The 13,084-nt window shown below is 42.2% G+C and overlaps 1 protein-coding gene across 5 annotated transcripts in view; it reads right to left on the reverse strand.

Annotated features, from left to right (window-relative positions):
• LOC122793381 (protein transport protein Sec24B-like) overlaps window positions 1-13,084 on the reverse strand; it is a 2,932,722-nt gene that overhangs the window by 306,162 nt on the left and 2,613,476 nt on the right. For all 5 annotated transcript variants that reach the window (XM_044061340.1, XM_044061338.1, XM_044061337.1 and 2 more), the window contains one exon: window positions 3,404-3,496. In XM_044061340.1, the coding sequence (XP_043917275.1) occupies window positions 3,404-3,496 (93 nt within the window). The remainder of the gene's footprint in view (window positions 1-3,403; window positions 3,497-13,084) is intronic.

Below are 13,084 nucleotides of genomic sequence, written 5' to 3' on the forward strand. Positions count from 1 at the left end.
TATAAAAAATGAGACCACAATAAATAATTTCAAAACTTTTCCCACCTTTAATCTGACCCACAACCTGTACAATTCAATCGAAAAACAAATCTGTTAAGGGAAAAAATATAAAAATAAAAAAATGACAATAAGCTGGCTGAATAAGTATGCATACCCTTAACCTAATACTTTGTTGAAGCACCTTTTGATTTAATTACAACATTCAGTCTTCTTAGGTAGGCGTCTATCAGCATGGCACATCTTGACTTGGCAATATTTGCCCACTCTTCCTTGCAAAAGTGCTCCAAATCTGTCAGACTGCGAGGGCATCTCTTGTGCACAAGCCCACTTCAGGTCACCCCGCAGATTTTCTATTGGATTTAGGTCTGGGCTCTGGCTGGGCCATTGCAAAACTTTAAGTTTCTTCTGGTGAAGCCATTCTTTTGTTGATTTAGATGCATGCCTGGGGTCACTGTTGTGTTGAAAGGTGAAATTCCTCTTCATCTTCAGGTTTCTAGCAGACGCCTGAAGGTTTTGGGCCAAAAGTGACTGGTATTTGGAATTGTTCATAATTCCCTGCACCTTGACTAAAGCCCCAGTTCCAGCTGAAGAAAAGCAACCCCAAAGCATGATACTGCCACCACAATGCTTCACCGTGGGGCTGGTGTTCTTCTGGTGATGGGAAGTGCTGTTTTTGCACCAAACGTACCTTTTGGAATTGTGGCCAAAAAGTTCAACCTTGCTCTCATCAGACCATAACACATTTTCCCACATGCTTTTTGGAGACTTGATGTATGGTTTTGCAAATTTTAGCCAGGCCTGGATGTCTTCCTGTGTAAGAAAAAGCTTCCGTCTTGCAACCCTACCCCATAACCTAGACATAAGGAGAATGTTATCACATGCAGTACACAATCAGTACTTGCCAGAAATTCCTGCAGCTCCTTCAGTGTTGCTGTAGGTCTCTTAGCAGCCTCCCTGACCAGTTTTCATAGCTTCATAGGTAGGTACTAGGCTATCGGCCCAAGGGCCTATGTAAGCCTAGCCAGCAAAGTTCCATAGGCTATGCCACCCAAGAAAGTTATTTTCCTGCGCCAATGTCGAGCAGAGACACAGAAGTGATCTCCGGGGTGTATTTCCTATTTCTCATCCACTCATCAAGATTTTTCTTGAAGAGTGCTAATGAAGAACTTTGCTTGACATACATGGGTAGCTTGTTCCAGAGTATAGGAAGTATCTGGGACAGGAATCTATCCCTCCAGCATGTCCTGTTTATTGTGGTGACAAGGTTTAGGTCCCTAAAGCGTGCAGCTTGGAGGGATTGGGATTTCTTTAGGTGTAGCATGTCCAGCTCTGGGTTTGACAGCTTTATATGTTAGGCAGAGATCACCTCGGAGTAGGCGATATGCTACAGAGTAAAGCTGGAGTTTTTTGAGGTGGTCAGTGTAGGGCATTTGTTTGAGGCCAGTAATCCTCTTTGTGAGGTACTTTTGTGGCCTTTCCAGCTGCTGCAGATGTCTTGTGAGGTACATTCCAAAAGGGGCGTTGTACTCTATAATGGGTCTAATGAGTGACGAGTAGAGGGGAACAATGACCTATTTTTTCCTGGATGAGAACCCTTTTATGATGAGGTGTGCCAAGTAGAAGGACTTCCTGACCACTGTGGCAATGTGGCTATCAAAGGAGAGACTACTGTCAACCTGGGTCCCAAGGTCTCTTATCTCGCATTTGGTGTTAAGTAGATTGCTGCCTATGTGGTAGTTCATCTTGTCTTTTCATCAATTTTGGAGGGACGTCTAGTTCTTTGCAATGTCACTGTTGTCCCATATTTTCTCCACTTTCTGATGACTGTCTTCACTGTGTTCCATGGTATATCCAATGCTGTGGAAATGTTTTTGTACCCTTCTCCTGACTGATACCTTTCAACAATGAGATCCTTTTAATGATTTGCAAGCACTCTGCAAGCCATGGCTTTTGCTGTAGCAGGCAACTGAGTAAATGTCAGGAAAATCCTACTAGGACAGCTGAACTTTATTTTGGGTTAATCAGAGTCTCTAATTGATGGCAGGTGTGTACCCAAGAAGACTGAATGCTGTAATTAAATCAAAAGGTGCTTCAACAAAGTATTAGTTTAAGGGAGTGCACACTTACGCAACCAACTTATTGTACATTTTTTATTTTTTCATATTTTTTCCTCCAACAGATTTGTTTGTTTTTCAATTGAATTGTACAGGTTATAGGTCACATTAAAAGGTAGGAAAAGTTTTAAAATGATTTATTGTGGTCTCGTTTTTTTTTATCTCACAAAAACATGGCATTTTAACAGGGGTGTGTACACTTTTTATATCCACTGTATATAGCGCTTTCATCTCTGCCAGATCAGAGACTTTATCAAGATAAAAAACATAAAACAGGAAGCACTTGTATTCATTTGGTTTAATAAAAGACTGACTTTGGAATTAAGTCCTATATATTTTTTTATTTTGGCTATTGTGTCTGTGATGCTGTATTTAACTGCATTCTTGCTGGCTACTGAATCTGGGGACCTTTTTTCTGGACTTGTTTGTGTACACCTTGTTACTTTGAAGGCTAGGTAGTAAATAAGCTTGAGCCAAGCAGAGTCCAGAGTCAAGAGTTAGGATTTTTTGTTGCTATAGAGGAGGCCCAGTTTTTGATTTGTTTGTTTTATGGCTTGTTGGACATGGAGGTCAAATTTTAATTGGTCTATTATCATTCCCAGTAGCTTTGTGTGATATTCTACATTAATGATGGTTTTATTTAAGAAGGAGATGGTGAAGGTGGATTTGAGATGTGAATGTGATTTAGTGATAAGTTTACTTATCAAAAAATCACTATGCACATACTCGAAATGGGAACACTGAAGCTCCAGAACCCCTAATGGCCAAAACACTGAACAGCTACAGCATGGAATGGATCTGTGCCCCCAGACTCTCAGCACATCATCATAACACACACAGTTAAAATAAATTGCCCCAAAAAATATTCAAGTAATTACAAAAGAAAAAAACAAACTTTAAAACCATCTGGATTACTGCTGCTTTTTCAGGTACATACTTAAATTTTGTTTAATGCAGTTGGGATAATTCTTAAGTATATTTACCTTGGAAAAGACATACTCAACAAGCTAGAACTACTACTGTGGCTCTCCACCCCATCTGGTCCTCATTTATTCAGTATGGCCAGCTACTCTGAATCAATCAAGATAACAGTAGCAAAACATGTAACGGCAAAAGTTTAATAAAGCTTTATTTTAATGCATCAGAAAGTGGGGGAAATTATCCAATTTCATCTGTGTTTGAAAAACAATACTATACACTACATAACCTTAGCAGAAGTTAAACAAAAGTTAAATTACAATACATCTAATGTAGTAATCAAGAAATGAATTACTCTGTTTTCAACTTACCAGTTTCATGGGTAAGGCAGCATAGTTAGGATAGCCAAGCACCTCACTTATGAAGGCTTCCTTGCAGTTTTTTCCAACCCACAAATACAATACCTGTGAAAGTGTTTGCAAAAATACATCATTAAACACATCTTAAATAATTTTTCCAGTATCTAAGGTGCAAGATCCTTAGAACACAATTTAACTTGTATTTTACTCAATGGAAAATACATTGACATTCAAGACAGGACCTAAATTGCACATTTTCAAGAAATGGAGGAGTTCCAGGAAAAATAAAGGAAATGTCAGGCTTACCCAAACTATACTTGACTTACACATTTTAATTCAAAATGCACTTAGACTGAAGGCTGACTCAATGATTGCAGTAAAGATGCTGTAAATCTCACATTTAATTCTCCATATCACAAAAGCAAGTGATACTTTTTCAGCTGCTGGATGTTGACAATAGGCCCATTTCTTATCTATACGATGAGCAGTGTTTCATGATGCCGAAAAAGCAAATTTTATATAAATACACAAAGGAATGGCTGGACCATGATGGGTTGTAGCACCGTTGCTCCTAACCTCCAATATGACTTGCAAGAACAGTCTAAATGAGGCTAAATAACAGAAAATGCCTGTGAAGCATTGAAAACAGATTTCACTCTACACAGCTGGCTCACCAGAAAAAGTAAACAGTTGAATATTACACAATTTAACGGAAGCAGAGAAGGTGAATCTATTGTGCCTAGTTCTGTTTTTTGCAGTTTGAAAAAAAATGTGTACCCACATCTAGAAGGTGACAGTTGTGATGTTTTGCTTTTCTCTTGCACAAGTTTTCTATCAGCATACTGAAGTCACTGCCACCTGATATGCACCTACTAACACTAGCATCTTATGCATGCAATACAGTGTACTACATCTTGACACTAAAAACAGTCAAATCTTCACCCTGGTGAAAGTCAGGAATATCAAAAATCCATTTCTATCACACAGCAAATGTCATTTAATGAAAAAGTAACTGAAACAAAATGTGATTAACAAATAAATCCAGCACTAAAATTATTTTACATACAGGTCAAAGTCTACCATCCCTGTAAGCAGCCAGGACTCCTACACCCCATAACTAAGTAAAAGCTGCTGCACTGTCAGAGGCAAAATTCCATTACATGGATTACATTAATTCTTAGCATTTCCCAGTGAGAAGTAGCAGCTACTGAAAAAACAAAAAAAAAAATAGTTCACTGGTCAAGCCAGCCAAACAACTGAATGATTTCCTAACCTGCCATCACTTAGACCAACAAGAGTTACACATCTCTTACTTTCTGACATATGATGTATGGGCAGTCGTTACTTCCTGAAACTTGTCTTTTTATAATTAGCTAAGCTTAAAATTTCAATTTGGAGGTCAGAGCAACTATTTAATCAACCTAACGTGAAGTTCAAAAATTAAAAGTTGGGTAAGTTTTTGCAAAAGTAAATGGTTTTAAGTAGTTTCAGAAAATGTTCTAAACAAAAATAAGCCATGTAAGTATGTCAAAGGGAGTATATAATCATGGCAAACAAAAAAAACGTTCTACATGGAAAATTGTTTTGAACAACCAACATGCTCTTTAGTCTCTGAAAGGCAACCCAAAAGTACTCAAACACGGAATACTCTAATGGAATTTTGTACTCGTACACACACTTCATTTAAGCCTCACTGACAACTTCCTGTTTTTTGTTTAATTCAGGGGTGGGCAAACTTTTTGATTCGTGGGCCACATTGAGTTCTAACATTTGACAAAGGGGCCGGAACAGGAGCAGATAGATGGCATGCTTTGAAAACATCACCTCATTGGGGGAAAAATACACATCTTGGGATATGGAGAAAACATGTGCTTTAATTTCCAATGAAAATGAAGAAAAGCATTACAATAAAATCTCTGACTTCGAAATGAGTCTTTAAACATTGAAAATCAAATAAATGACCATTTTATTTTAAAGCACTGAAAGTTCTGTTATCCTTGAGGATATCACCATCACTCTCCTCCTGACTGTCTTTTTTTTTCAAAACGGTAGGAGATGCAGATGTACTTGTCCTGTTCCTTTTATTCAATTTGTTTCCCCGGTGCCAAAAGTCAACAACGACCAGTGCAAGGACGAAACAGTTGCAGCAAGTCAGTCTGTGAAGCGTTATATTTGATCTGCGCGCACTGTTTATTTTAACAACGTGTGTATCACGGAGACACACACATTTTAATGGGAGCAGTGTTGTTGGTCTTCTTTTTTATCCAGTGCATCAAAGTCTGGAGTTAGTTTTGTTGTGGCGATTCTCAGGATGGATCTGAGGTGTAGGTCTGTTAACTTGGATCTGTGGCTGGCTTTGTTGATGTTCATGACGCTGAAGGTCTGTTCACACCTAAGGTAGAGCCGAACAAAGCCAACATCATCTGGCTTTTCCTTAGATTTGGAAACGCGGCATCATTGAGTGAAGCATAGAAGTCATTTAGTTTCAGAGAGCTGAACTTCTCTTTTAAGGCAGGGTCGGACTGAAGGTCGATCAGTTTGAGCTGAAGCTCCTCTGGAGCTGTTTCGGGGTCTTGTGACAGAGGAAAGGCCACCAGTTGAAGTGACTTGTCAATTTTGTCGAAATCCAAAAACCAACGGCAGAATTCTCCGTGCAGTGCATCCAGTGACTCACTGTATTTCTTTACTTTTGCTTCGGCCTCTTTCAGCATGGGTAGTCTAGGAAAATGAGTGAATGACTTGTTCAAAATCTGCCTGGAGAATAAAGCCAGCTTGGATTTGAAGGCTTTCACATTTGTGTACATGTCATGCACAAACTGCTCCTTCCCCTGCAGTTTCACGTTGAGCTCATTCAAGTGTGAAAATACGTCCGTAGCAAACGCAAAGTCACACATCCAGCTCTTGTTGCTCAGCTCAGGAAATTCATCAGTCTTCTCCTGCCGCTCCAAAAACACGCCAATCTCCTCTTTGAGCTCCCACACTCGTTGAAACACTTTGCCCAAACTCAACCAGCGGACACGGGAGTGATAAAGCAGGTCCTGGTGATCCGCATCAGTTTCCTCCAGGAACGAATGAACTGACGGTGCTGAAGTCCCCGATGCGTATGAAGTTGATGAGTTTCACCACAGGATTCACAACATGATTCAGCTGTAACACCGATTTACATAGAGATTCCTGGTGGATGATGCAGTGGTGGAAAATGACATCCTGGTCAGGGTTTTCATCTTTCACTTTATTCTGGATTCTCCTAAGCAGGCCAACGCTTTTCCCGTTAAATTGGAGATCCATCTGTGGTGACGTTAACAAGCTTACTCCAGGGAAGCTTCATGTTTTCGATGGCAGCAGACACCCGTTCAAACAAGTCCTCTCCCCGTGTTTGTCCTTTCAGAGACTCCATTGTCAAAAACTCCTCCGTTATTTCAAAAGTTTCGTTGATTCCTCGGATAAAAATGAGGAGCTGAGCAGTGTCTTTGACATCGTTGCTTTCATCCAGTGCTAAAGAATAAAAAGTGAATGACTTCGCCTTTTTTGTTTAATCTGCTGGTGATATTTTCATCTATTAGTTCCACACGGCGAGTCACTGTCCGCCGTGATAAACTGATTTTCTCAAATTTGTCTTTGGTCTCCGGGCACAAAATACCTGCTGTCTCTACCATACATTCTTTTAAAAACTCGCCCTCAGACAGTGGTTTGCTGGCCTTTGCTATTTTGAATGAAAGCATAAAAAGTACAGTTTTGTACCTACCATAAATGTAGATGTTCGAAGATCCACATTGCTGCAGTCCTTACACTTGGGTAGTCCGCTGTCCTCGGTCGGCCCGAATATCAAAGTATAAGGCTGACGTCGGTCAAGGCGCATTAGACTGACATCAGGACGTCAGGGTACAAATGCGCATGACAGACGTCATATCCTCAGTCTTTTCTTGCCCCAGATGTCAGAAGACCCTAAAAGGAAAGGTCAAAACCAAAAGACAGCAAACAACCAACCACCCTTGCACTAATAATATGTACAATATATACAATATACACAATATTTACAACCCAACCCACACAACCGCCTCTAACTACAGAGGGGAAGGAGGGAGGTATTGGACTGCAGCAATGTGGATCTTCGAACATCTACATTTATGGTAGGTACAAAACTGTACTATGTTCTTCATCTCACATTGCTGCAGTCCTTACACTTGGGTAGAATCCCAAAGCAGAGGTAAGGGAGGATGGCAAAACTATAAAGAAGCAGGAGCTGCCAAAATGCCCTGTAAAATAGCAGTGGCAAAACCAGCCCTAGATTTAGAGTAAAGTGGAAGGTGATAATGCTTAGAGAAAGTATGCACTGAACTCCAAGTAGCTGCCTCCAAAATATCCTTAGTTGCCACCCCCCTTAAAAAAGCTGTCGAAGTGGCAGTAGCCCTAGTGGAATGAGGCCTAATCCCAGCTGGAATCTCCTTACCATGATGGGAATAACAGAAAGCAATGCAAAACCCAATCCACTTAGAAATAGTTTGTTTTGACACAGGCTTGCCCTGAGAACTCAAAGCAAAAGAAACAAATAACTGCTGAGACTGCCTGAACCCTTCAGTTCTGCTCAAATAATATCGCAACTGCCTGTGTACATCTAAAGTGTGCAAAATCTTTTCCCCTTTATTTTGGGGATTTGCATAAAAAGTAGGCAAATGAATAGTTTGGTTTAAAGCCACACTAGAAACCACTTTAGGCATAAAGGAAGGATTAGTACGCAAAGATACCCTATCCTTATGGAAAATTAAGAAAGGCTCAACCGCCATAAGGGCCTGCAATTCAGAAACCCTTCTTGCAGAGGTAATGGCCAACAAAAAAGCAGTCTTCCATGATAAATATTTCAACTCGGTAGTAGCTGCAGGCTCAAAAGGTTGTAGAGTGAGTTTCTCCAACACAAAATTGAGATCCCAAGCAGGAGTAGGAGCTCTACATGGGGGGTCTTATATTCTTTGCCCCTCTAAGAAATTGCTTGAACAAAGGATGAGAAAACAATGGTGGGTCACAGTCATAGTGAGCCGAAATTGCTGCAGCATGAATCTTAATAGAAGAGAAGGACAAACCTCTGTCCAGTAACTCAGTAAGATATTGAAGAGCCACACTTAAATTAGGCTCAGAAACATCAAAATCCTTTGCTGCACTCCAAAATAAAAATCTCTTCCATTTATCTGCATACACTTTCCTTGTACTAGGCCTTCTAGCTTCCAAAATAACATTCAAAACTTGCTGTGGAAGTTGAGACCCTCTATGGTTCAAAACAGAATATGCCAGGCTGTTAGGTGAAGAGAGTGAAGCTTGACATTGAGTAAATGACCGTTCTCCTGAGACAACAGGTGTGGAATCGAAGGCAAAGGCCATGGAGGCTCCCGTACCAGACTTCTCAGTAATGGGTACCAGTGCTGTCGAGGCCAATCTGGAGCTATTAAAATCATCTTTGGCTTGTCCTGTCTGACCTTTAGAAGTACCTTTGGGAGGAGAGGCAGAGGTGGAAAGGCATACACATGAAGATTGCTCCAATTGAAAGAAAGAGCATCCACTTTCCAAGCTGTGGGATGAAACCTTTTCGTGGCCGCTGGTGGTTTAGTGGAGAAGCGAACAGATCTATGTCTGGAGTTCCCCATGACACTGTCAATTTCTGAAATACATAAGGATCCAATTTCCACTCGTGGGGATCCATAATTCGTCTGCTCAACACATCTGCTAAGGAGTTCTGTGCTCCCGGCAGAAACCTTGCCTGAAGATTTAGCTGTAAACTGAGAGCAGTCTCCCACAAAATCATTGCTTGCCTGCATAGAGGATAAGAATGTGTTCCCCTTGCTTGTTGATGTACCACATGACAGTTGTGTTGTCTGTTAGAATCAACACCTGCCCTGGAAGAAGTAAATCCTTGAAAGCTATTAATGCAAACTGGACTGCTAACATCTCCTTCAAGTTGATATGTAGATGTTGTAGTCTGGCAGGCCACGTGTCTTGTATCCACTTTCCATTTAGATGAGCTCCCCAAGCTTTGTCTGAGGCATCTGTCGTTAGAATCTGACTCGCCTCTGGCCGGGTCACAGAGAGTCCCTTGTTTAGGTGACATTCCTGAGCCCACCACAAAAATTCCTTTTGAATGCAAGGTATTATCTGAATGACAGTGTCCCGATCCTGGCAGTGCTGTGTCCATACATTTTTGAGATACCATTGTAGCTTCCTCATATGCAGTTTGGCATTGGGAAGCACCAGAATACAAGATGCCATGAACCCCAAGGCTTGAAGGACTGTCCTTGCAGTCAGCCTGGACTGATGAGACAATTGATGAAAGTAAAGGGAAAGATTCGTTTGTCCGGGGTCAAAAAGGCCATCTGGGATGCTGTATTCAGTCTTACACCCAGAAAGCACATGTCCTGAGAGGGTACTAGACTGGACTTTATTTCGTTCACAGAATACCCCAGGCATCTTAGCACTGCTATCACATATTCCAAATGATGAAGAAGCTCGTCCCTTCCTTGAGCCAGAATCAGGCAATCGTCCAAATAAGGATAGATCTGTATTCCTTTTAGCCTGAAGAAAGCTATCACTGGAGCCAGAACTTTCGTGAACACTCTGGGCAGTAGATAAGCCAAAGGGCAATGCAGAGAACTGATAATGAGAAGTCCCAGCCCGAAAACGCAGATACTTCCTGCAACTCAGTCTGATAGGAACATGAAGGTAAGCCTCCTTGAGATCCAAAGTTACCATCCAATGATCTTTGCCCAGCAGAGGTAAAAGCTGTTGTAACATCAACATTTTGAACTTGGGAATGTCCAGATAAGTGTTGAGGATAGATAAATCCAAAATTGGTCTCCACGTGTTCCCCTTCTTTGGTACTAGGAACAGGCGAGAATAAAATCCTAGGCCCACTTCTGGCATAGGGACCGGCTGTATTGCCCCTATTTGAAGTAGCAGAGAAATTTGTTTGTGAGCCTCTATTCTTTGCTGAGGAGGAACGTCTGGCATGCCTTTGAAAGGAGGCAAGGTATGGAAATAAAACCTGTAACCTTGGTGTATGATATCCAATACCCATCTGTCTTGGGTAATTAAACTCCAATTTTCCTTGAAAAGTGCCAACCTTCCTCCCAAAGGTGCTGCCAGACGAGAAGGCTCTGGCAGCTGAAAAGGTAGGTCATTGGGTCTGTTTACGAAAGGACTGACCCCTGCCCTCACCCGAAGACTGTGCAGGTGAACTCCTTGTTCTAGGCCTGAAAGAGCCCTGAGCTCTGCCCCTACCACGTCTAGATCTACCCCTAGACTGGGAATCATAAGAAGGATACGTCCACCCCTTGGTAGGCCAATTTCTACTAAACTGAGGCTGAACCTGCAAAAATCTTTAACAGTCTGCATAGACTTAGCCTTGTCTTCCACTTTCTTTAAGACTGCCTCAACAGGTGAACCAAACAACACATCAGATTGTAAAGGAGCATCTAAAATCCTTGTCTTAACATGGTCAGATAAATTCTGATCCCTCAGCCAGGCGTGCCTGCGAAGAACTGGAACACTCGGGCAGTAGATAAGCCAAAGGGCAATGCAGAGAACTGATAAGGACTCCCGAGACGAGATATCCGCCCTTGAGGACACAGGAATTAGCCTCCACTGAGACCGAAGGCTTTCGAGGCATGTCGGTTTCCGAGAGGTAAAACAGAGGAGAGGTCGACATTTGAACCGGAATGCCATAAACCTTGAGGATAGGAAACCGAAAACGGATCCTCCAAGGAAGGTCTCAGGAGGAGACGAGCAGACAACCGGCCAATGTATGGCTCCGGGCCGAAACAGTCACTGTCCGAAGCTCGCCCGAACTCTGTTGTGGAGTCTGGAGGAAATTCAAGGGTGTTGAAAGCAAGCAGTCTGCTGAGACGGGCTATGGAGCATTTGGGCCAGTGCCTGGACCAACAGCCTGCTTACCAACCTCTCTAAGTCGTGGTCAGACAGCCTGGAAGATCTCAAGATGGCCCGATGGCTGCGCTCGAAAAGAGGAGACCTTGAGCGTGGATACTTCCAAACGGGACCAGACCTGTGATGAATCCAGCTCCCTGATCCAGATGGAGCCAAGGTTTCGCCCGATGTTGATATAGAGGCTCCAGCCTGTAAAAGGCCAATAGACGTGTGGAACCAGGCAACCCACTACCTTGGAAGCAGAAAGATCGGCTCAGCCACTTCGGAGGAGGCTTGAACAGCAGCCTGAACACGTGGCTTGAAGGTTTACTAGACCCTGTTTTAGAGGAGAACCTTCTGGCTTAAGTCCCACGGAGGATCAATTTATTCCTCTTTCCTGCAGGACTCTGCAAAATGAGTGACACAAAGCACAGGAGTCCCACTGCAAAACAGCCCATGTAATCACACAAACGTGTGACCGCTGTCAGAGACATTTTCTGACAGACAGTCAAAATTCAAGCCTGAGACCTTGCTTCTTTGACATAATCCTAGAGGAGAAAGTACACACACCCCAACAACACACACAATTAATCCCCAAACACAGTTCAGGTAGGATTAACCAATGTCTAGGCTACTTAAAACTTTTTACAACTATGAAAAGAATTTAAAAGTTTTTAACTATAAGGAAATAGGGTGGGCTGTAGAGAAGCAACACTAAGAAAAGGGGAAAAAAGATCTAACTTCTTAACTAAGCTTTTGACAATATCAACTTACCTCACATGGAAAGGAGACCTCTGTAACGGAAAGAGATCTGAGGTAGTTCCCATGCATCATGGGATATAAGGTTCCTCGAGCTGTAAAGGAGTTCTCAAGCTAAAAGTCACAATGGTAGCCGAGGATCGTCAACGGGCACAAGAATGAAAGCAGATTGACATTTAACATGTTCTGTATCCTTGAGGATATCACATCACTCTCTCCTGTCTTTCAAACGGTAGAGATGCAATGACTTGTCCTGTGATTCAAGGGTACCCCCTAAAGAAAGTACAGTACAAGGCTCAAACAGTTGCAGAAGTCAGTCTAGCGATAAAAATGATCTGCCCACTGTATTTTAACAAGGATCACGGAGCACACACTTTTAATGGGAGCAGTGTTGTTGGCTCTTTATCCAGGCATCAAAGTCTGGAGAGTTCTGTTGTGGCGATTCTCAGGATGGATCTGAGGTGTAGGTCTGTTAACTTGGATCTGTGGCTGGCTTTATTGATGTTCATGACGCTGAAGGTCTGTTCACACAGGTAGAGCAACAAAGCCAACATCATCTGCACTTTTGCCTTAGATTTGGAAAGCGCATCATTGAGTGAAGCATAGAAGTCATTTAGTTTCAGAGAGCTGAACTTCTTTTTTAAGGCAGGGTCGGACTGAAGGTCGATCAGTTCGAGCTGAAGCTCCTCTGGAGCTGTTTCGGGGTCTTGTGACAGAGGAAAGGCCACCAGTTGAAGTGACTTGTCAATTTTGTCGAAATCCAAAAACCAACGGCAGAATTCTCCGTGCAGTGCATCCAGTGACAAACTGTATTTCTTTACTTTTGCTCCGGCCTCTTTCAGCATGGGTAGTCTAGGAAAATGAGTGAATGACTTGTTCAAAATCTGCCTAGAGAATAAAGCCAGCTTGGATTTGAAGGCTTTCACATTTGTGTACATGTCATGCACAAACTGCGCCTTGCCCCGCAGTTCCACGGTGAGCGCATTCAAGTGTGAAAATCGTGCCAGCAACGTCACATCCAGTTGTTGC

This window comes from Protopterus annectens, chromosome 2.part0, assembly GCF_019279795.1.
Source record: "Protopterus annectens isolate FY-2018-M chromosome 2.part0, PAN1.0, whole genome shotgun sequence".
Taxonomy (NCBI): domain Eukaryota; kingdom Metazoa; phylum Chordata; order Ceratodontiformes; family Protopteridae; genus Protopterus; species Protopterus annectens.